This window comes from Poecilia formosa, unplaced genomic scaffold (genome assembly GCF_000485575.1).
Source record: "Poecilia formosa unplaced genomic scaffold, Poecilia_formosa-5.1.2 Scaffold132, whole genome shotgun sequence".
NCBI classification, from domain to species: Eukaryota; Metazoa; Chordata; class Actinopteri; order Cyprinodontiformes; family Poeciliidae; genus Poecilia; species Poecilia formosa.
The window spans coordinates 991,174-1,016,203 of NW_006800071.1; the positions used below are offsets into that span (position 1 = coordinate 991,174).

Genomic DNA, 25,030 nt, shown 5'->3' on the forward strand with positions numbered 1-25,030 from the left:
CAGCATATCTGAGGAGATAAAATAACTGAACAAAAGAATCTGTATATTATAAGATCTCTTTAAATCAGTTTCTTGCCAGTTGTTTTAATAACTGACAGCTTCAGTCAGAGTTAATAAAAGTCTTTCCGTTTTAGTCGAAACTTTTGTAAATGTGAGCAATAGCCTCGGGAATGGGTGGAAGAAAAGCAGAAATGTGACGTCCAAAGAGACTCCTTGTTAATAGAAAGACATTAGATCTACCTTTGGCCCCTTAAATAGCCCTTATTAGATCAGATTGATCTGAAATGATGAGAGTTTACCTGATGGTCAACTTTGACCTGATGAACATCTGTGAACCTTTAACTCAGGGCAAACTTTGGGCTGTAGTTTCTAATTACCCTTAGATAAAGGACAAAAAAAGTGAAGACGCTGCACCACATGGATGCATCGAAAGCAGAGGGACAAATTCTTGGACTGACAACCAATGAGGAGGACAGGCAGCGAGGCAAAGTGGACGGGTGAAGAGAGAGAAAAAAAACTGTCAAAGAGTGCCAGAAAAAGAACACCCGAGGGTAAGATAGAAACGAAGACAGCGGGATGAGAATGAAGAGCTGGGGGAGGACAGCGCGATGAGAGTTGGCCAGAGCCTAAATGACATCTCTTCTCCCCCCTCTACCCCTCTTCTCTGCTCTGTTATTCCACATCTCTCTCTCTCCATCCCTGCCCCCCTTCCCTCGCTCTCTCAATCTCTCTATTCTGCTGCTCTCTAGCCGACCTGCTCAGACAGGGGTGAAGAGTTCAGGCGCTTCAAAGGCTGCAGTGTGGAGACTGGATGTCATGTGGGAGCCACAGCAGCCTTGCCTGCAGACTTCACAGACAGCTGCTGCTACAATTGATCCTCAACCAGCTAGAGTGCCGTAGTTAAGCCTTACAAGAGTTACAAACTGCAGCAAGATGCAGAGCGGCGCGCCTGATAAACGACCAATAATTAGTTGGATATTGTCAGACACCTAAGCGATTAAACAGAAGAAAAAAAACAACAACAGCCAAATCTCTGGTAATAAAAGGAGGTCAAGACAAAAACAACATAAATGACTTGAAATCACCAAGAATATCAAAACTTGTACCAAATGAAAAGCAAATATACCAATAATAAACAAAAAAATTTAACTATAGGAAGTGATGAAGAGCCAGAGAGACAGAAGGTACGGAGGGCGGGAATAAGGGAGGTCAGCGAGCGGCCACGCTGAGGGGTCACGGTGAGGACACTGTCAGAGCAGAGCACGGCTTAATATGAGGTAATACCACAGAATGACGCCAATGTTGTGAACCACAACGGTGAACTGCTTGGACAGTGAGCTGCGATAAGCGATACTCAAGAAATAATCGTCTTTTAATGCAGCAGTTGAATATAAACAGCACTGTACTGACTTCAAAGGTTAAAAGGAGATTTTTTTTAAACCTACATATATACATAAAACATTTTGCTTGCTATTACCTTGCACATCTTTATACTTTCCTAGAAATACATGCTAAGAAGCGGGGGAATGGAAGGTTCATACTTACTGCCTATTTAAATTGCCAGAAAAATGGCATGATTTGCTGAAACGTGTTACCGCTAATAGAATATTTATTTCTCAAATTCATTTATTTTTTGCTTGGTGGAAAAAAAGGAGAAGAGAAACTGTTAAAATAAAGGTAGTACACATCTACTCTTACCAATGTGGACACAATCAGGCTACTCACTCTGCATCCCCAGAACCAGAACCAAACACGGAGAATCAGCATTCCACAAATCTGGAATAAACTTCCAGAAAACTGCAAAACACCCAAAACACTGAGCGCCTTTAAATTAGAGTTACTTCTGAAACATAATCAACGTAACATTAATCAACATTCTGATGTGTAATGACGGCACCTGACAAAATGTAATGTTTCAATTGTTGACTGTGTTTTCTATGACTTTGTATTTTAATGGTGTAAAGCACTTTGAACTGCCTTGTGCCGAAATGTGCTATACAAATAAATTTGTTTGATTGATAAAGCACTCCACACCAAACAAATGCCACAGGAGGTTGCAGTCTGCTTTTTCTAACCTGAGTGCATAGAGTGGGTTCAGGTTTTCTGGTGGGAGTGGTGAGGGAGCGGTGAAAATATGGCAAGCCCAATAGCCCTATAAAATAAAACTTATGGCAAACCATTTGCGTGTTTATTCGATAATTTTAGTATCCAGTTATTTACTATAAAAAGGAATAAATATCCTTACCAGACTTTCAGTCAATGTCACAATGTTCTTAACAGCTGTGTTGAAAATGAGTCAAACTTGGTGAATGGAATAAATATTGCCCTAGAGGCCATAAAGCAGTGAGTTCATTGTTTTTCTTTAAATTGTAACCAATCAATTTGGCCTCAACATTAATTCAAAATAAAGGGTAGCACATCCTATATAACACTTCTCAGGGTGGAAACAGAAAATAATAGGGTTTATAATGGCTCAACAGTTTGAATATTTTATCACTCTTGGTATGAATACTAGTAAACAAATCCTGCCTTGATGTGCATACATTACACTAATGAAGCAAGGTCAACACTAAAGTAGTAAAAAGATTGATGGCATTTGGTATTTTCTTTTCTTTTTGCTGTTGTTCTATACCTGCACCAACCTGTGACCCCAAAAACTGATTTCATCCTTACCAGGGGTGGAAAGAGCAACACTGGCTATTTATGGGTAAGTCCACCAAATTTTGGGTATTTTCACACAGGATAGTCCAGTAGATTCGGTTCAATTGGAGACCAAAAAGTTGCAACATTTGTTACATTTTCAGCCTGCACTGTGCCAAACGATCCAAACCCCCAAACCCTTTGAGCTGCCTGTTCCCCTCCTCGTCTGAGGTGGCGCTGCAGCAAGAATGACACAAGGAAATGACACAAAAACCTCTTTAGAAGACACTAAGCACAACTTCCTTCTTCACAAAATGGAAACAAAAAAGTGGCGACAGACTTTAGCTGTTGTAGGATTCTCTCTTGTCGTGACAAAAGACCATGAGTCATTTCTCCTGCTAACACCAGACACTGGTGTTTGTTTTGGTTGTATTTACGCAGAATGTTGTGCGGTATAGTTTGCTTCCTGCTTTCAGAGCAGTGGTCCGATCCGCTTTGCATTCACGTCAACCGAACTGAGATCTAGATTTTTAGACAGACCTGAGTTTGCTTTCTTGATACACATCAAAGTTTGACTGTGCATTCACACCTCCACAAACAAGCCCATCTTTCCAGCGGTCTAAGGTTAAATTAAAATGGACCAAATAGGGCTTATGTGAACGCAACCTTTCACAAAAAACACTAAAGGATGAACTTGAAGTTAAACTTGAGGAGTAGAACTGACAATGACAAGATACATGACTGCATAGTTTTTTGACAAGAACAACCAGCCAATGTTTTGCTGCCAATGTTGCCAGTAAGTGCTAAAGTCTCAGATGCGTGCATGGTGGTTCACTTTCAACAAAATCAGCAGACCAAACCAAAAAAATAAATAAAATAAATAAAGAACACACATTAAAATAAACTCGAAGAAGAAATATTTGTTGTCAGTTCAGCTGAAAGTTTCTCTGTGTATTTGTCAAAGTTGCTTCGTCCAACTTGAATTAGGAAGTTAAGGAGCCCTGCAGAGGGGAGTTAAGTGAACAGAGTGTGATTTCACACCTATGGAGAGAGGGTGGATGGATGGTGAGTGGGTGGCACGGCTGTTACCCACACGATGCCAGTCTGTCAGGGCACCACCTTGCGCCCTGAAACCCCAAGCCCCCCTCACTCTCTTCTCTTCCTTTGACGCCATGTTCTCCTTGGCCCGCAACACCAGCGCCCATCTGCTAGGACACGTTAGCCGCTGGCACCGGGGACTATTTAGCCCGGCGTAATTAGCCCCCAGACACCAGCAGCCTGGTTTTAAACAGATGTGGGGGAAGTAACGCGAGCAACACCGCCGACAAATGTTTGATGAAGAAGAAAAGACGAGGGGGGGAGCGAGAGAGAGAGAAGAAGTGACCTAGTTAAAGGAATGATGCAACTCATGTTACAGCACAATGGGCAGTAATGATGACATCCCCAACGCCACGGTCGAGCAGCAGAAATTTAATTAGACTCTGTCCATTTGCAACGATGCCAAATAAGAACAAGGAAGAAAAACGCTGAGACTTGACTCCTAATGCGTTTTTCCTACCCAAGCTTCCTTACCAGGGCCGACCTTTGGAGGAGGACGGCGAGAGGTTACAGTGTACGCGCCCTTGAACCTCACGACTGTAATCACACGTGACGATAACGGCGCCGACCTTTCCATGGCGCTCTCACCGGCTCCCCTCCACCCAACCCCCACCAAGGTCATTTCAGGGTCCAGACTCTTGTCAAGGCTGTCACTCCAGACAGCCCTCTCCATCTACTCGCCCCCACTGTTGCCACGGCAACGGACGGCACCGCGCTCCGAAGGGCTGCACGAGGGGGGAGGGATTGTGGGGAGGGCAGCGGGATGAACGCTGCGGCATCTTTCCCTAACCCGGGTCAACCTGGCAGAGCCGGTGTAAGGAACAGAAACGAGAGAAAGAGGGAAGGAGGACGGGGAGGGAGTGAGAGCGAAAGAAGCAAACAGGAAGAAAAGAGGGAGAAAAAAAAAGGACAGAAGAGGAGATGCTGCGATTCAACAAAAGAACGCAGGTAGAGGCGATGCATTTCTTTGTTTAGGGCCCCTCTACACCAACGTCTTACATTGCTGCCGCACATGCACGCACACAGGGAAACGTGACCCGAGGGCAGTCAGCGGAGCAGCACACGTGTAGAACCACAGAGCTACCAGCCAGCATGAGTCACTGCGAACACCAGTCGACCCAGAGAGAACAATGGCCACCGGTGTGCGAGGTGTCTGTCAAGCGTGCGCACACTGGCACAGGATGAAGAGCTGCAGATGGAGCAGCGGCTCACTGCAGCACCATCAAATTACAACCAACCTGGTGTGTGTGTGTGTGTGTGTGTGTCATTTTGCATGCGTGTCATTTTCTGATCAACTATGAGAGTTTGCAACAAAAAAATTATGCTCTAAAATCTTTCTGTCAACTGGCAAAATATTTGTCAGAATTAAATCCTGCAGTTCATTCTTCAAAGTTTTTATGCTGCGTTCCAGTTGGACTCAGAAGTGGGAAATTTCAACTTCCCAGTTGGACAAGTCAACTGGAACTAGTTTAGTCAGATTTTGATATGTATTGATAATTTCATTGAACAAATAATCCAAAAAATATGGACAATTTTGGGTGAGTTAACCATCAATAATTGGAATTAATATTCCACAGTATCATTATTTATGAGCTAAAACTGAAGTTAAAATGTCAGTTATGAAAACAAAAAGGAATCAACCCCACGAGTCAACAGCTTGTAGAACAATTTAAATCAGTTGTCATTCCTATTATTGTGAGAATTTACAACACTGACGGATGTCAGCCGGATAACTAACATGTGGAACTACAGGTTGGGCGACACTGACTTAAAGTTTTATTGCTATATTTTGTGGTACTATTGTAATAATAAAATTGATAAGAGCTATATATTTATTTATTTTTTAGGTAACTGTATGGCTGTGACTTCAGGATACACCAATCACATCAACACAAACCCAAATTCTGCTCTTGTATTTGTGATGCACTTCTTTATGACACCAGTCACATAAAGAAGCGTGATTTGTCTCACTAAACTACACACCGAAACTTCCCATTTTGAGATTTATTGACGGTTTTATTGAACAAACGGTGAACAAAAGGGTGATACGGACAGTTTTTTGTTTTTTTTTAAACATTAATATGTTAAGAAATGTATCACAATAAATTATAAACAATCAACGATACGATAAATGCCGACCCCTAACTGCATCATCCTCTGAAGTTGGATTTTCCACTGGAAAACTGGAAGAAACTCCAACTACCCCCAGTTACAACTTGTAAGGTGGACTTTATGTTTCAATATGGCCGCTCCTCGTATCAACATTAGGAAGATGTGGTGGAAAAGTTTATTTTATAAGACGCACAGAGCGTGGTGTCTAAAATTAATGTTACATGTAGCGCCTGCAACTACAAGCTGTAGCAGCAGATGTTTATGGACTGATTTTAAAGTGATTCGGTAATGGGAGCAAAGACTTTTTGTGGATTCTTGACTACAGTTTCTGTAGAGAAGTTTGTTTGGATGTGTAGTCGGAGCCAGGAGTCGTGTGATTGTGATGTGACTGACAAACTTCTTTCATAAGTTTATACTCATAATTTTCAGCCATTGATTACATCCAGATTTACTGGATGTAATGTAGTTTCTTCTGGTGCAGAATCATGACTCAGAATCATGACTCATGTTTCAAATCTTTGAAATAAAAGCCGCATAAAATGCGACATGACCGTTCAGACTGCAGGCAATGCATCACCTACGGAAGTGGCACAGATTGGATGTTTTTGGAGTGAAAAGATTGGAATTGAGCCGTTCAGACTGCAGTGAAACAGCTGGATAGTGGTCAAATATAGGCAAGAAAAGCGGATTTGAGTCGCATTCACCTGCTGTGTGAACGTAGTCGAAGTCTTGTGATTCATTCATTCAGCAATACAGTCCTGAACTTCAGCATTTTCCATCTGAGATATATAGAGCATCAAAGGTAGGTCTGTTGCACAAAGGAGCATTACTACAGATCCTTCCTCCCAGCAGCTTTTAAAGTAATAATCTCTGCTCCCAACAAACTCATTTATTTCACTTCTTGTAAATATTTTTTATGCACAAATATACATTCATTTATGTTTTTTTAAATTACAGTAGTCAGTTGCACACAGTATGCTATTTTCAGAAATTGTACAATATTTTCTTATGTTGTAAATTTGCCTCTACTGTAGAGACAAGTCTTTATTCTTTTTTGACTTAGTTTGAATCTGCGTACTTCTATTTACCTTCAACTTGCAGCTGGTGCACCTGAATTTCCCTGTTGTGGGACTAAGAAGGATGTTTCTATTGAATTGATTGACTTCATTTATTTTTATTTCCTTTAGGGTTAGGGTTTGAAGCAAACAGGTGTGTTTACACAAATACACAAACTTCCAAGCTGTTCCACAAAGCTGCTGATCAGTTAGACAGTTAGCAGCACCTGGCAGCTTCAACATCTTTTTAATCCTTTGGAAGCATCAATTGTATTCTTAGCTTTCAGGATGCAATTTTTTCATTTTGGCATTTTTTAAAATCTGTTATTAATAGTAAAATTAGATTTAATAAATTCAGGAACAGATTGATTTTAGTATGTCTGTATCTTTTCACCGTTTCTGTATAATTAAGCTGCAAAACAGTAAAAACAGAAATAAAACAAAGAATAGAATCCATGCTTTAACTTTTCAAAATTCAAATTCAAAACTGACCATTTCTAGGAACACTAAAAACAAATTGCAAATTAAGGTACTTTATGTAAAATAAGAGCGCGGTTTACGACTAATTTAAAATGTATTTTACCAGGATAAGACAATAATAACCGCTCACATGTTTCACATGCAGCCAGTTTCCCTCTCAAATATTTGAGAACAGCTCTTCACCATCCCACAGACAAACACCTGTCCTTGCTGCACTTCAACCACACCTGGCAAAATGAGCACCTTCTTTACAGCTAAATCTGGCAGCAAAACAAAACACATACATTTAAAACGAATCGCAGCAGCAGCAGCAGCAGCACATGCATTCAGCTACAAAAGTTCAGAGACAAATCAGAGTCCCTGGTTTAGGAGTTGTTTCCAACGTTCTTGTCAAGTTACAGTAGAAGATGCAGAGGCTAAATAATGCTGCACTGGAAGATGTCAGAGTGATCCAGGTAGGTTCAGACACAGCACACACACACACACACACACGCAGAGATGTGTCTCTTAAAATGACAAGCCAGGTTTGAGTTTTCAGTCTTAAAATATATGATTTAAGTGGTTTAGGAGGGATGTCAGAACATAAAACAAAGACACATCACATAAATCTATGTTCAGAACAAAATGCAATAAATACATGTTAGAGTACAGCACAGCATCATCATTTACCATTTAGACAAAAATGATCGTGATTAATTGATTATTGAAAAAAATTCAGTAATCAATTAATCGCTAACTTGAATGAATGAATTTTATTTATTTTGAACATGATAGAAGTATAAAATCACACACATGAACAAGGAATGCAAAAGACAATCTTAATATGCTCGAAAAGGAGTAGGAAGGAGTACGAAACTTGAGCATACAGACTCAAAAACAGTTGTTTACTGAAAGAACAGAGCAAAGCCCAAACTGTACAAAATATATACAAATTTTGCAACCAAGAAAAAAAAAAGCCTTTATCTGGAAATATTTTCTACCTAAAACTCATCATGTAGCATAAATTTAGCTCCACCTGGTCAAAAAAAAAAAATAAAAACTACTTCTAAGCACCTTTTGCCATCTAATTACTAATCAGTGAACAAGATCAGCCCTACACTGCATTAATGTTAAGTTGAGCAGAAAGGGTTAAGATTTTCACATGCTGATTTTAACTTTATTACATGCATAATTTCATAATTACATACAATAAGATCTGACAGAAGAAACAGAAATGCAGAACTATTTGCATATTTTTTTATCAACCATCACAGAAGTCTTAAGAGCACAAGCCTACCTGACAGCTTGATCAGCAGCTCAGAGGCCACCTTAACGTTGATATCCTGGCTCAGCAGGCTGTTTTTAGCCATGGGGCTTCCTTCCCTCGGCTTCAGGGACTCCATGGCTGCCGATGCCGCCGCCCCCGTCGGCCCATCCTGGCAGAACGACCCAGGGAAGCTTGGCTGAACCTGGCTCTGGCACTGCGAGGATGGTCTTGGGCTCGGTGTCTCCTCCACTTTGGGCTCTTCTTTCAGGTGGAATGGAGACTTGAGTGATTCCCTCTGGTTGGCTGCTGCAAGAGAGAAAAACGGCGAGATTAAAGGAGTGAGTTGGATCAAAGGATTCCTGGTGAAGCTCAAGTTAAACCTGGGTATGTGATGGCAAAGGATAGGTTAGGAAAAAAACATTATTATCTCAAAGAGAGGCATCCGAACATGCTGAACAGAAGATGATAAATACAGAGAACAAATAAGGGCACAGCTAACCATTTTTAAATAACAGATTATTCCAACAGTTATTATGATGAACGATCGATTAATCATATCAAATAAAATTTTTCATGTAACCACTTAGATTTTTTACATAAGGGAAATAGATTAGAAATACAGTAAGAGATGCAAATATATATATATATATAATTTCTTATTTTTTAAATAAGAAAATAAAAATAGAATAGAAAGTTTTATCTAAATTACTGCTCTGACTGTATTGTTCTTTCAGTGAATGGCCATTTAACGATTAATTGATAAGTAGATGATTGTTTTAACAACCTAGTAATCATGAATAATCATGAATAATCACGATTAATCGCTTCAGCCCCAACAAGCATCTTTGGAGTTTTGAACTGTAGTTGTGGTGCATTTTCCTTCACATCACACTTTGGCATCAAAATTATTTATTTATTGTTTCAGACCCAGATAGAAAACCAGCTTCACTCTACTGTAATGCAGCCTAGGTTAGAGACTGAACTGTCACATGGATCGCTCTGGTCCGAAGGCATCTCGAGGAGAAACTGGGCCACATTTAATCTGCCTTAGATGAATAATTAATAATTAGACATGGAGCAACAACTAGCCGCCAAGAAAAGAAGAGCAGGCCACGCTGCTTTCTTTGTGTCTCCGTGAACGTTTCATTATTTTATCTGTTAAAGTGAAGGTTGGTTGTATTTTACAATATGATAGAAACACAGAACAAACACTGGCGGAAGCTGTAAGATTTGTCTATCATATATTTCACTGTAAAGTACAGGAACAAGGGATTTACCGAACACAGCACTTTGAATTCTCAGTATCCCTGAGTTAAACTTCCTTCTTCATGAGTCAAACAAAAAGGGAGTGGTGTCTGATTTTAGTGGTTGTAGGATTTCTCTTTTGTCTCGAGAAAATTATCACAAGCCATTTATCCCTATACAGTTAGTTTCTTGTGTTTGCTTTGGTTGCATTTACCCAGAATGCCCTGCGGTATATTCTGCTTCCTTCTTTTGGAGCAGTCTCTGTTTCACTTGGCATTCATATGCATATTTAAACCACACGAACTGAACCAAGACCAAGGTTTTCAGATGAACCAGGGTTCACTTTTTTGGTCTGCATCAGAGTTCAATTACGCATTCACACTCCCCAAATGAACCGGACTAAACAGGTTTGGTGAGAACGCATCCTTAGACACCAGATTACACCAAGCAGGAAAGCAGAGTTATACGAGAAGTCCTTTTGCCATATTTAGATGGGTTTATGTGAGTTTTAAAAATATTTTAAATCTGGAAAGTGTTATATTGCAGAGAATCGGGGCCAAAGACAAGCAAATATTAACTCATGCAACAGTGTAAATTACACTGTGTAATCCTACGAAGAGACACAAATGATGGACAAGAAATACTGAATTTTTACACTGTTGCATTAGGGTTCTTCCTTAATGTGTTAGGATGATGCTTCTTGGTTTTTTTTGTACATTTGTGATCTATGTGATGTTAAACACATAAAGGTCATTCAATCTTCCAGGTTAGTAAAGAAGTTCTGCCCACGTTTTAATAACAGTAAACGTCTAAAGTAACTCTTGGAAGGCCCATCCCCTGACGCCAGCAGACATAACTCCCAGGTAAGCGACTGCTGTCCATTCTCCTTTGACCCCAGCAGAGATCTGCTCCGGTCCTTACCCTCCCATCACACCTAACATCTCAAACCACCACAGGCCTGCTGCTGCCGGCCCCACGCCATCAATCTGTGCCGCCTCTGGCGCTTCTGATTAATGATGATCCATGGCCAAGAGTTCCAGGACAAGAGACGCGGGGCAGGGAAAGGGGACAGGTGTGGGTGTTTTGACCACCCATGTGATGCCACAGAGTCAACGGCAGGGCAGGTTTGGACTGCAGTTCAAGAGGGTGAAAAGGACGAGGTTGAGCGGTGAGGAAGAGGAGGGGTGGCGGTGACCTTCAAGTTCGGGGCCAGTGGCGCTGGGCAGCACACAGCACCAGCTGGAAATGTCACACTGTCGGGTGTCAGTGGGCAGGCTAAGTATAACCTGGTCAGCACCTGGAAGGACGTCCTCTAATTAGAAGCGTGTTGAGGCCATGTTGGATCAGATGCGGACCGCGCACACGGCCGCCGCCACCTTGCAAACGAATTCTTAAAATACACATTTAACCAATCGGAGATGGAACCATCAGCAGAAAAATCCTCCTTAGTGGAGCTGGAAGCAAGAAATCAGCTCCAGGAAAGTCACCGTACTCTCTGACCTTTGTTGTCTGGTGCTATAAATAAGACATTTCCACTCAGAATCTACATTACAGAGCACAATTAATGATTTACACTCGGGGCTGAAACAATTAATTGGATTAATCATGATGAATCAATTATTGAAATAATTATCAGCTAGTCTACTTATCAATCGTTAACTGAAGTATACAGACTCAAAAATGGGCATTTTCCTGAAAGAACCGTCAAGGCAGAAATTAAGCCAAAAATGTACAAACAATATATGTATATTGCATTTAACATATAAAAAGAACTTTATAAAAAGCAACTTTTTAATAACTGATTAATCCAAAAAATTGTCGACATGGACGATGGCATTTTTTAAAATCTGATGTATAAAATGACAAGAATTTTTCTTATACAATATTAGAAAAACTTTAAAATGTTCCAGTAAATAATTAAAATGTCTTTAAAATAAGAAAACAAACAAATATTCTACTGCCTAAAATGAAATAACACAGCCGTCCTTTAACTTATTGTTTGTATAAAAAATTAGTTTTTTTATACAAATTAATATCTGGAATTAATATCATTAAATTGTTGATTTTTTAGGGGATAAATAGCAGAAGGTGCTTAATAGGGTTTTTTGTTTGATCAGTTTTGACTTTATTGAGTATGTTGGAGTTTTTTCAGCAAATTGGAGTCCATACTCCAATTAATTAATCAGGCAAAAAAGTAATTTTTTATTTTAAAAAGCATTTTTAAATGCAATGTACTAATTTTATATCAAAAAGGCTTAAGCGGTACCATGTAAAATCTGCAAAATATATCAGTTTTCTTATCCAATCATCAGAATAATTGCTAAACTAATCGATCACTAAAAGCCCCATTTCCAAAGGGCAAGTTTCTTTCTTCCTGCAGGCAACAAAAAGGCAGCATGGAGCGCTAACAAGCAGCCATACTGCGGCACATTTCAGCCAGCAACACCAAGCTTACACTTTGGTCTTTTTGTCTGTCAAAGTTTCACAATTGTAATCGCATCATGACTGTCCAGTCCCCTGGCGGATCATTTTGTGAAGCGAGTGCATCTCTGCGGAGGAGATGGGCATCTCTGGGTGACTAAGCTTCTGTTCTGTGAGCTTCCTGGCAGGGTGGTTATGTGCTAACCAAGGCCGGTGACAGCTCTGTGTGCACGATACTGTACGGTAGGCTCTAGCTCAGGATGGACGATGCTATCAGTTTGTCTCCATGTTATCACACCCTTCTGACACCTGCCACCAACGCTCCTTTCCACCACCGTTCCCTCGCTTGCTTCTCTGCCTCGCTCTCTCTCGCCTCATCCGTCTCACTGCCAGGCGCTTGTCCGCTGCACCTCACCTCTCGCTCTGTGGTCAGGGCTGCCGTCAAATAACTTCATTAGCTTTCCACCTCTGTCATGCCGGCCTGCTCCCCCTCTAACAATCGGCTGCTGTTTTCTCCCAGAGAGGAATAAAAAAAAAAAAAGAGGAAAGCACAAGACTGCGTGGGGCAGGTTGAGAACCCAACAACAGCTGACACTGTGCTAGACACTGGACCGTGATACTGATGGCTGCAGAGGGGATGTATGGACCAGAGGTCACGCACAAAAAGCCAGAGCTGGAAGGAAAGAAACTCATATTCACAAAGAAGAAAAAAAGATGGTTTCATTTCAAAATAATCTGCAGCATTTCTACGTCTGGACTTAAATGGAGACAAATAGAGCTGAAATGAATGATTATTTTAGTAAATCGATTACTCTGATGATTATTCAGATAAAGAAATTGGTATCTTCATTTAACTACTTACGCCTTTGTGTACAATACTAGAAATACATTAAAAGCTACAAATAATGACTAGTTTTGGGTGAAACCCATCTACAAACAAAGGCATTTTCAGTTTCAGTAGAAACAAAAAATCTCAGATGTTTATTAGTTAATGAACACACAGCATCAGGAATGTGCCAAAAGAAAAAAGAAAAGGAATTCACATAAGATTCGCGATTCTCATTTACTACAATTCGGAATCAAAATTAAATGTCCCAAAAACAATAAAATAAAACAAATTAACAAACAAAACACGAGCTACATATTGTTCAAGTTTCGTACAATGGAGAGTGAGCGCTTTGGGAACATAGAAAATGGGCCGAGTCAAGTTAAAGCGCCGTGACAGAACAATACTCCAAGCTGCCCGTCCATCTTTAGATCATCTGAAAATGGAAATAGTCCCCTACAAGACCTGGCTGTCCCACTAAACTCACAGGCCAGGCAGGAAGAGCAATAATCAGTGGAGCAGCCAACAGGCTTACAATAGCTTTGAAGGAGTTGTAGAGATCCACATCTCAGGTGGGAGAATGTGCTGACAGACAAGCTTTTATCAAACACTCAGCAAATCTGGCCTTTATGCACAGCAGCTTAAAAAAAAACAAACAACAAACGCTGCAGAAAGATCACCATAAAAAAATCCTGTTTGCATGCCAAACTTTTTCAGATTTTCTTTTAGTAAACAAAAGCCAAGTGTCCTTTTCTTTCCACTTCACAATAAAGCATTATTTTGTGTTGGTCATTCACATAAAATCCCAATAAAACACAATTAAGTCTCTGTTTCTAATCTGTCAAAACATAAGAAAGTTCTTGGGGTATGAATACTTATTCAAGGCCATATAAGGTGAATTTTTACTTTCCAAACTACTTAACCAGAAATCCCATTAGTATGATGGGTTTAGGAATCAATTCATAACATTACAGGAGGAAAGGAAGACACACTGCCAGCGGAAAGATAAATAAGACAACTGCAGAAGCATCATGACAGATGCAACACCTCCCACAACCCCCTGCATGCCAATTATTCACACCCAGCCGGGGTCAAGCTCGCCGTGCCTGTGTCACCGCAGCGGGAGTGGGGGGAGTGGGCTGCGTTGGGAGGGAGTGCAGTGCCCACTGTCATTATTAACTCTGAGTCCAGTGGGCTCAGGAGAGGGCCTGTGCATTTCAAAGTGCCTCTGTGGCTTTCATCTGCGAATCAGAATGTGGATCACACTGGACGGCGAACGGTTGTGTAAGTGTGCGAGGATAAAAAAATCAAAGCGTATCAGTGTATCACTCGATGGAAAGCAGGGCAGCCCAAAAAACCGACACGCTTATTATGTCAGGGGTCAGTAAGAGTTCAGATTTTTTTATTTTTTTAATGCCGGGGGGAGTCTATGCAACTCCCTCTTTCGGCTCCTACTATGTCTCACTCGATCGCTGTCACTTTGTTTTTCTCCCCCCCTGCCCCGTTCCTTTTGCAGCTTTTTAAGCATCCTCCCTCACCCCTCTTAAAGGCCTTGTGGGACTGATGCGCTGAGACATCAGTGTAAAAGCAGGAGGGATGAGGTGCTTGTGTACGCACTAAATCTGGGTTGGCAGGGAGGTCAGAGGAAATGGAGTCTAGAGGTCCCAGGAGGAACTTCCTCACCTCCGTCTGCCTGGCAGCTACATGTCATGGCTTCGCTTCAACAAGCCCAAAACCGCCCTGTTACTCCAACAAACTAATAAAGGTTTAGCTTCTAATCACAGCATTTTCACACAAATGAATTCAAGCACCTTTCGAGCATTTTCAAGGTAAGTTCTCAAACCTTTCCAACACCACACTTTGGAGTTAAAAACAATACAAAGGAATGAAAAAAAAAGACAGTTTCAATTCAGGATCAGAAAATTGTACTCAGGAGTAAAACAGTATTTGGTAAAAAAGGCTACTCAAGCACTGAGTAACTGATAAGAAAAAAATTACTTCATATTTAAAAATTACATCATCAAACAGACCAAATTATAAAGTTATGGGGATATGCTGGTATCTTAGAAACCAAAATGAAAATAATTCATATAAACAATATAACTACAAAAAGAAACATTTTTCCTAACCAATTTCTTTCAGCATAAAACATATAAAGCTTTAACAAAACCTGCAGGTTTTTTTGTGTGTTTGGTGAATTTTTGGTTTATTACAAATTCAAACAAGTCGTGTCAATATAAATGACCTTCCTGCTCAAATGAAATACTAAACTTTACATAAAATGAAAGCTAACAATAATTATTGAAAAAAAAAAAAAATCTCAGTAAACTTTCTGGCATTTAGCAAATAGTTTGCATTACCAAAATTATTTCTAACATAAAACAAGAAAAGTTTAGTCTGATGATTTCAGAGAGATGAAAAATGTGTCTTTTTATTACATCTATGAAAATATCTGGCTTCAGCTGTAAATGACATTTTCAAAATGTAGACTTTTAATCAAACATTAGACTTCACTTTCTTACAAAGCTGTGCAGTTTGAGTATCAAGCATTTTCGAAACCTTGAAAACATCTAATGAAAATTCAAGCATTTTCAAGGATTTGCAGCATCTATATGAACCCTGAGCAGCAGTGTTTGTTGGAAAGCCACGTTTTCCTTTTTAATCCCCTTCGCACAATGTCCTGACTAAGATGTCCGCCGCTTGACACTGGACTGACATTGCGAGGAGCCACCTCGGCTCCTCCGGGAGCGGCCTGGCCTTGATTGTGCAGTCTGGTGGCAGAGTGCGGCTGGCACCAGGGGGGCGTCGCGTGGAGATGGGGCGCGTGAGATCGAGGGGGAGTTAACTAAGCCGTCCCAGTCCCCGTGCATCCTGGAGGGGTCACAGGATGGCGCTCGGGGCGCTAATCATTTCAAATTATGAATTCCTTTTTAATTATGAATTATGCATAAATTTTTAATTAATCTAATGTTCCCAGGGTTTTTTTTTCTTCACATACTCGCTCAAGATCTCAATCTAATTACACGCCATCAAGCGGGAGAGTGGCAGTTGTAGCCTTGACCCTCGCTCACGACCTCGGTCAACCTTTCTCCATCAATCTCACCGTCGTCTCCAGACTCGTTCTTTTGATATTCTGCAACACGGAAAAATGCATCTAAAAAAAAAAACAACCGAATCATTTTCACATGACAACAGCAGAGCTGGGAAAGTTTAAGAATGTTGCAACTTCATGGAGGGATGGATGAATAAAGAATGGATGGACAGATTGATGTCCATATATCTATATATATGTCTGTCTGATGGACAAATGAATGGACGAAAGGACGGACAGATTGACGGCTAGATGGATGGATGGATGGATGGATGGATGGATGGATGGATGGATGGATGGATGGATGGATGGATTTTCATGTGCAGACATAACTCTTGACTTGTCCGAACTGCAGATCTGATCAGAAAATGCAGTAAACCCTATATGTTTATTGTAATGCAGAGATTCCACCGACGGCCCTACAGCAGACATTTTCTTCATAAATCAGATCATTAATTAGGGCTGCACACCGTTACATAAAGTGGCTGATTTCCATCTTTTTAGGATTTCCATCCCATCCCACTGCTACTAATCACACATCACATGCTGGGAGGCTGATGGTGACTTGCACTTTACCCAACAAAAACAAAACATGCAGGCCTAAAAATTGATGTTAAGAGCCGCTGAGCCATGGTTTTTAAATAGGAAAAAAAACATCCATGAGTGGCTTAGATCGACAGCCAAGATCGTGTTTTCCCCTCCGCCTCGCTCGGCAACAGCATGACAGAAGGAGGGACTGACTTAGATGTGTCTTGACCGGCCGTACTCAACATGAACTGACCACTCAGATGTGCCAAGTTTTGTAGATGGATTTGAAGAACCAGATCTCCCCCTCCTGTGCTTATTCCAGTGTTGCTGTGGGCTGGCGGGGCGCTGCAGCTGGAATATTTGTACCGTTTTTATCATGTTGACACTCTTAGCTGTAAAGCTACCTGCTCTTACCTAGCTAAAAAGAGTGTATGAATTCTCTAAGTGTCAAATCAAGATTTTGTTTTCTAAAAGTCAGAGAAATGTCTTATTTAATCACAACAATAATGGAAAATATTCTAAAAAGCAAGGCAATGAGTGAACCTTGCTACACCTGAAGGTATGTGTGAAATGCTTCAACAGTCCTCCATTTCAAAAACAAATGCATCTCATACAATGCGATCAGGTGTAAACACCTTTATTCCATAGAACAATCCCAGATTTGCACCAAAAAACTCTGATTTTCTGATCTTTGATTACCTTCAAAATCAAGCAGTAACATATCAAAACTGCAGTCTTGACTGAAACAATGAAGATTAGAAGAAAATGCCTCCCTTTTCTTATTATTAATGTTAAAACTACATTTACTTCATGAGTTCTTTAAAAGGAAATGATTACAGTAATTACCAACAACAGAGTACACTTCTTTAGCTGTAGGGATATATTTATCTGGACATAATACAAATTATCTGGCCTTAGAGCTAACGCCTAAAAAAATGAAGTATCATATTCCCCTTTGTCATTACAAATTTAACAGAAACAAAGCCACTGTGCGCCAGATCGTTGAGTCTCGGGTTCAGGGGGAACAGTGCAGTTTTCATCCTGAAACACTAATCAGCTCCTCTCCCTCAGCAGGTACTGGAGGGTGCATGGGAATTTGTCCAACCAGTCTACATGTGTTTTATAGACTTGGAGATGTTCTGGTACCAGAACCCTTAGTGACGGCCCTTATGTTCCGCTGTTGAATCAAAGCTTGGTCTATATTGCTGGCATTTGGATTTGTTTCTGGTGAGAATTGAACTCCACCAAGGTTGCCTTTTGTCACTGATGCAGTTTGTACCCTTTAAAGATGACCAAATATGCTTCCCTGATCATGTTAGAATAGGTCTATGGCCTATGCAAAATATGTTCACCAAATTGTTTGCACAAAATTATTCTAAGATGATGAGATTTTAGTTTGTGCAATTCTGCCTATTTTCTTTCAGGATGAGCTGTTTTAGGTCACTATAAGTCCAAATAAGCTACTGCTGGCCACACCCCACACAACTCGATGCTTAAACTCGGATGTAAAAATGGCTGCAAACAGTTGCACAATTATACAACCATACATCGTTGAAAAGCAGAAGTGGAGCCTCCTGCACAACCAACAAGTATGAAGCAAGTGGTTTCTGGATGGCAAGACAACAAAACAAAAACACTCGTCTCTTCCAGCAGCCATTGTACATCGGCAGTCTCATTTTCTAAAGGATATTGTTCTAGAAGTCCCGTATCAAGTAACTTTAAAATCATGGAATTCAATCAATTGATAAATTAAAGATGAACCAGAAAATAAGAAACTGAGTAAATGTAAATTTGCATTGTGTTGAGAAGTTACAGGCAGGAACAATAACTTTTCTACTATAACTCTGCTAAGTTGTAAACTCCTGGGAAAGCTGTTGGCGCTCTCAAATATTTCCCACTTGTAAAACATCTTTCTCTTTTCCGAATAACAGTCTGCAAATAATTAGAAAATTGTCTTCCTAGCTTGTTGGTCTGCAGCAGTTGTTTTTCTAAGGTCAGTGCTGTCATTTTTAATCCTGAAAAATCAATTAATCAAGTGGAACCAATCAGCAGCAACTGGCCGCTTCTTCACATTCAAATGGGAGTATGAAGTTTTCACAAACAGAGGAACTGATGTGTTGTTTTGTGTTATAGAAGTTGAATTTGTGGCAAGGTTTCTGCAGGTTTCACCAACTTCATAAGACTATTATAAATGAAATTTAAGACGTATAACACAACAGAAATGTAAAAGAAAAGAAAAGAAAAGGTGTATTTTATATAGAAGCAGTGCTAAGCTTTTTTTGGACAGAATGCATGTAGAATCATATGAGTTGGCAACAAATCCAGTGACAAAGACAAATTTATTGCCACCAACCTGACATTAAATATATTCATGATAGACGCAAAAACCTAGCCAGCTTGTTAGCAATGGTATGTTGGAAGCTAGTTAGCGATAGTCTCCACTGATCGCAACTCAAACATTTGCCTGACAGAAACATCCCATAAAAAAAATAAACTACACAGAATGAGAAAAAAATAGTCCTGTCACCACAAAATTTAAAACCTGTGATTAGCGAATTTAAAGCCAACTTATATTTCATCTTACGGATTTAAGACATTACTAGGCCTTAAATTTAGACACATGAATATAAGACTTTTTAAGGACACCCTACAATGATTTCTACCCCTTGTAAAAATTTGTAGAATCTTTTTCAAACATTTATTGTTGAATTGTCATGTTTGACACATCTTCAAGATAAATATTCTCAAAGTAGGTTTCAGATAGTGAAAACTAGTAATAGGAATGTCATAATAACCCAACTAAATGTCCCAAAATGATACAGAAGTCATTTTGGTAATGCATTATTGTTATATTACCAAAGAAAAGAAACTTCAGCTCACCTGAAAGCTTCATAAGCAGGTCAGTCGCCGTTTTGGTAGTGATGTCGGGGCTAAAGAGCGAGGCTGTGGTTGGACCACTTGGACTGGATCTCATCCCAACTCCGATACCAACTCCAGGAAGGTCAAGGGAGTTGGTGCTGCTGCCGGGTCGGTCTCTGCAAATGCTGAATGGAGAGAGTACGGACAGATCCCTCTCCTGAGGCTCCTCCTTGACGTGGACGTGATTAGAAGACGCTTCGTTCGGAGGGGAGGTTTGCTGCTGGGCCTCGGCCTGCAGCGGCGATGCCTCGGCCGCTCTGAGGTCGTTGGTGCTGCCGTCGCCCAGCAGGGATCCCTCGCCCTCCGTGTCGGTGGTGGGCTCTTCTTTCACCTTGACGTCGGTGCGAGGGAAGTGCTGGTGGCAGCGCATGTGAAGCTTCAGGCTGAAGTGTCGGGAGGAGGTAAAGGGACAAAGTTCACACTGAAATGTCTCGCCTCGATCCTGGTGCTGATGTACCTGGAAGAGGAAGACAGAATCAGGAAACAAATTAGTGGAAAGGACCAGTTACTCCTCACTCCATACGTCAAAACTCCACACTTTTCTTTTTGTCCTCATTGCCTTTTCAACAAATTTTGTTGACATGGCAGGATGGATGGACTGATGGATGAACGGATGAATGGATGGAATGATTGATTGATGAATGGATGGATGAATTGACTGCTGGTATGATGGATGGATTGAAAGATGGATTGATGGATATCCATCTACTAATGGACAGACTGATCCATCCTATGGATGGGCGGATGAAATTATTGATGAATGAATGAATGAATGAATGAATGAATGAATGAATGAATGAATGAATGAATGAATGAATGAATGAATGAAAAACAGCTAAATGGTTGAATTCTTGGATGGTCTGATTAATGAATGGATGGACAAATGGATAGATGAATGACTGAATAGATTTATGGTTGGATGGATAAATGAACAGATATATGGATGAATGAGCGCATGGATGGACAGATGGATAAATGAATGGATGAATGAACAGATGGATGGATCTCTACAAAGAATATTAATTCTTCAAACATTTATTATTTTGCACCATGAAATAAAAACACAAAGAAATAAGAAATCACTCAGGGAAAAATTTGAACAATCAACGACTGCCATCAGATATTATACTGGCAAACATGTTTAAATAATCCCACAGGCACCAATTTCAGATCATTTGAGATAAAAAAAAAAACAAAAAAACAAAAAAACAAAAAAAACAGAAGATCATCCAACCTTCATGTGAGACTTGAGATTGTCTTTGCGAGCACAGCGGAAGGGACACAGTGGACACTGATGGCTTTTCAAGCCTGTGTGAATGACCATGTGTCTCTTCCAGTAGCTCTTGCGTTTGATGACCAGTCCACATACAGGACATTGGAAAGGTTTGCCGCCATCCTCAGGAGAGCCTGAATGGAAGAGAAGAACACTGTTGGTGTTTGCAGTCGACATGCAATGAGCTCTGTTGTCTTTTTACTACTGCAGAAATGCTATTTTAGTTTTGCAAAGACATTCTAGTAGCCAGAAGCGGAACCAACAGGGTGAAAGTGTTTAAAAAACTTTACAAACTGATTAATGTAGAAACTGTCAGACTTAAAGATGCAGAAAAACTAAACCGTTAATGAAACAAATTCGTGGAAAAGAAAATCCTATATTCTGAAATAATTGTTTTTAAGAAAACCGCCAGTGGCACAATCACCCGTAACAATGCAGGAATCAAGTTTCTAGGAACATCTAATTAGTAATCCATGACTTTCTGTTTCCCCGGGGAATAAATGTGGCGCGTCACAGAGACCCATTTCTCTCTCAATCCCCTCTGGCCACAGGGCTGAATGATGACCCAAGTTTATCTTGCCACCACACAAACAGAGAAGGATGATAAGGGAGGTAAAAAAAAAAAAATCATTTCTGAAGATCCTGAAGCAAAAAACATCAACCTGGGGTCACTAAGTACCACCAACAACCACATCTACAGGTTGTTTAGGTGTCCTACCATCACAAACTTAATGAAGAAGTGTTTGCTAACTGGATGAGAGACGAAGTTCACACTGCAGGTTTTGATGCTCCATTTTGATATTTTGCACAGTGGTTCATGCTACTAATTAAATACAACCACAATCAGACTTCTGTGTGAACGGTTTTTGACCCCAAAGCAACCTGCATGTGCAGAAGACGTCAAATAGCAGCGCACAAATCGATGTCACCTTCTATGGATCGATTTGTTGAGTGATGAGAGAACATACAGCCTCACCACAACACCATAGCATGACATCGATTAGCTTAGCACTGAGTTATTCTTTACATTCACATTTACAGCATCCGGTTTCGTCTGGTGAAGAATTATGATGCATGTTTCATGTCATTGATGTAAAAGACAAACAAAATGCGACATTCGTTCTGATCGACTTGAAAATTTTTCTATATGTATCCGATTTAGTACCACAAATGGAAGTGGCATAAATGTATAACTTCATTTGTGCCACAACTTCATGAAATGCTCATCTTTCCTCTGTGTGGTCATTCTCATAAAATTTATTCTCATATTACAACAATATTCTTGTAATATTATGACGATATTCTATTAAATAAATAAAAAACAAAAAATCTTTGCCTAACCCTTATATCTGCTGTAGAGTTGACCTAAATTCAAAGTCCGAATATAAAATAAATATTAAACATGCTTGTCAAACAAGATGGCGGTCTTGGGCGTGCTGACATCACTCTGGAACTATGCAATGGTTCAGAGTTGCATAGTGTTTGGAATCCTGATTTTCCAAACAGTTCATCAAAGGCCCCTCTCCGTGTTTGACCTCATGAAGTATTGTAGGAGAAAATTGAGAAGGGCACCAATAGTTGTGGTAGTTTTGTTATTTCTAATCAAATTAAATAAGTATAATGCAATTAAAAGTTGGGTCTTTCTCAAGGTTTAAGTGTGAGATCTTGCTGCTTCAATAAAAGGTGAACGTATGAGAGATTTTTTTACATTTCTTTATCAAATGTGCCAATAAATGAGGCCAGCACTGTTTGCAATGAAGTAGGAGAACGCGTCTGTACACCTCATGATGGGACGCATCAAGGGAAATGCCAGCTAGAAGCAAATGGAACAATGAGAGAGAGAAAACTCAGGCATATTTTAGTGTCTCGATTATTGTTGTTGGCTTCATATCCGGCATCCATTACTGTTTAATTGGTCTTATTAGAAAGAGGCATGATTGCATTACAAATTCTACAAGGGGCCTGTCAGGATGGCTTCATAAGTATTCCAGCGCCGTTCCTTGAAAAACATCTGGTAATCAGTGTTTGGTGAAATTACTGCGCTCAGCCATTCATTGACCTGAGGTGTAAAACCTCGAGACTGCCTATTTGCAACAATAAACCGCCATCTGCGGCCCAACCTCTCCCCGAGAGAGAATCAGGATGCAAAAAAACAAACAAAAAAAAAAGAAGGAAAGAAGCCCTGCTTTCTTAGAGTTAAGGTGACTGCAGCAGAAATAACACAGGAGGAGGAAAGTTTGGGAGTTTGGTCCTTAACATGTTTGGAGCCATAGCGTATCGGAGGAAGAAACGGTGCGACACAGTTTTACAGTCAAACTGGCGAGGGATGACAGTAAAACAAGATACAAGAGTCGATAATCAAGGTCACATTTTTTCAGTCTGGCGACCAAACGACTACCTGCATTTTTACAGCGCTGCTCGACCTTGACGGCAGCCTGGGTTAGAGCAGACCCACCCCCACCCCACCCCTACACCCTTTTTAGCATGCAGATCACATAATATTACATCGATTCCTTCATCTGTCTGAAGTCAATTTGATCCAGCCATTTTAGGTTTGGCGGGGTTGCGACACAATCCCTCAAAAGTGCCCATCAATCTCTCTGAAAGCATTTGGTTCTCCCTTAAGACTACTTAGAGTCCCGAGCGAGATCCTTGTGTGCGCCATTGTTTGGGTTATGTGTCTACATCTGAGTGTATGCTTGCCAAGTATACTGCATGAGCAATACACACACAGAGAGAAAGAAAGAGAGAAAGGGGAAGGGAAGAGAGGGTTGGGGAAAGAGAAAAGTGTGCACGCATCTGTATCCAGTCAGTGGAAAGTATGATGTGTTTGGCCTTAAGTCTACTGTGCTGATGAGTGCAGAGGGCTCTGGTAAGAGGGGGGCTGCAGCCAGGAGGAGGCTGCTGAGATGGATATGGACTCCAGGGCGCCCCGCTGTGCCGAGCACACACTGACGACCCCCTTTTGGCAGCAGGCACATCCGAGCGCAAACGAACTGGTTTAGGGGAGGCAGCGAGGTCTCAGTCGGAACCCCCCGTTGCGCCCGCAGACCATTTCCCATACTGTAAGGCCAGCCAGGGCTGTTTTCTCTCGGTTGTGCTCTCTGCTCGGCTGACAGTTGAAGCTGAGGCTACACTGCTACTGCGGCGCCGCTGAAGTGAGAGCAAAACTATGACAAAACACGAGAAAACATGTCAGAGAAGTTCAGAGCTGTGCTTTCTCTGGGAAACGGATGACAGTTTTAGTAGGAGCAAAAATGATTGTCATTGTCTTGAAGGTAAAGTCCATATTAGATGGAATCTATCATTAACAACACTTTTAAATATGTTAAGTCAATGAATAAACAGACCTAAGCAACTCAGACCAAATGATGCCGATTTGTGGTGCAAACATTTCTTCTTACTGAATGTAATATTAATTATTCAGAGTTCTGACTTGAATCTAATGAGATGGACCTAAAGATTAGGATGACAGCAAGGGGACCTTCCAACTCAAAGTCTTCGAGCTCATCAACACAAATAATTAAAAAAAAAATACAGGAAAAATGCAACAAAAAAAAAAACCTTAACAGAACAAAAAACCTTTGCAAAACCTATTTGATTGATGTCTCTATCATTTCCTATCAAATTTCAAATTCAAATCAGTAATGGATTTAAGGTTTAACCCAAATAATGTTGGGTTAAACTGTGTTTAGGTTGATATTGTGAAGGACTGGAAGGTAGAAAATGTTGTTAAACCATAGAGACGATCTGTAAGGCAGATTCTATCCATAGCTATTCTATGATCTTGCACAGACTATCTGGAACAGTAATTCCCAAAGTTGGGGTCACATTTATGTAAATGCAGGGTCTTGAGATTCTCCTGAGACAATAGCCTACATACTAACAATAGCTATGTGTGTTTTATAAATAGTTTAATAGACAATAAAAAAGAAAATAAGACTTGAACAAATAAAAGCAACATATTGGTCAATATATTGGGTGCTGTTGCTTACTGTGTTTCCCCTGAACCACTTTTTTTACTGACTCAGTAGGAATGATTGTCTGCTAAACCAAGAGTTGAGGTCAAGGACCTCTTACATTTTTATTCTGTGGG

The 25,030-nt window shown here is 40.4% G+C and overlaps 1 protein-coding gene across 7 annotated transcripts in view; it reads right to left on the reverse strand.

Annotated features, from left to right (window-relative positions):
* The window catches only part of znf827 (zinc finger protein 827), a 95,324-nt gene that overhangs the window by 32,044 nt on the left and 38,250 nt on the right, over positions 1 to 25,030 (reverse strand). For 6 of the 7 annotated variants that reach the window (XM_016676329.1, XM_016676327.1, XM_016676332.1 and 3 more), the window contains exons 3-5: positions 20,896 to 21,068; positions 19,623 to 20,118; positions 8,662 to 8,937 (exon numbers count right to left, since the gene is read on the reverse strand). In XM_016676329.1, the coding sequence (XP_016531815.1) occupies positions 8,662 to 8,937; positions 19,623 to 20,118; positions 20,896 to 21,068 (945 nt within the window). The remainder of the gene's footprint in view (positions 1 to 8,661; positions 8,938 to 19,622; positions 20,119 to 20,895; positions 21,069 to 25,030) is intronic. The other variant, XM_016676328.1, reaches the window with a different exon arrangement.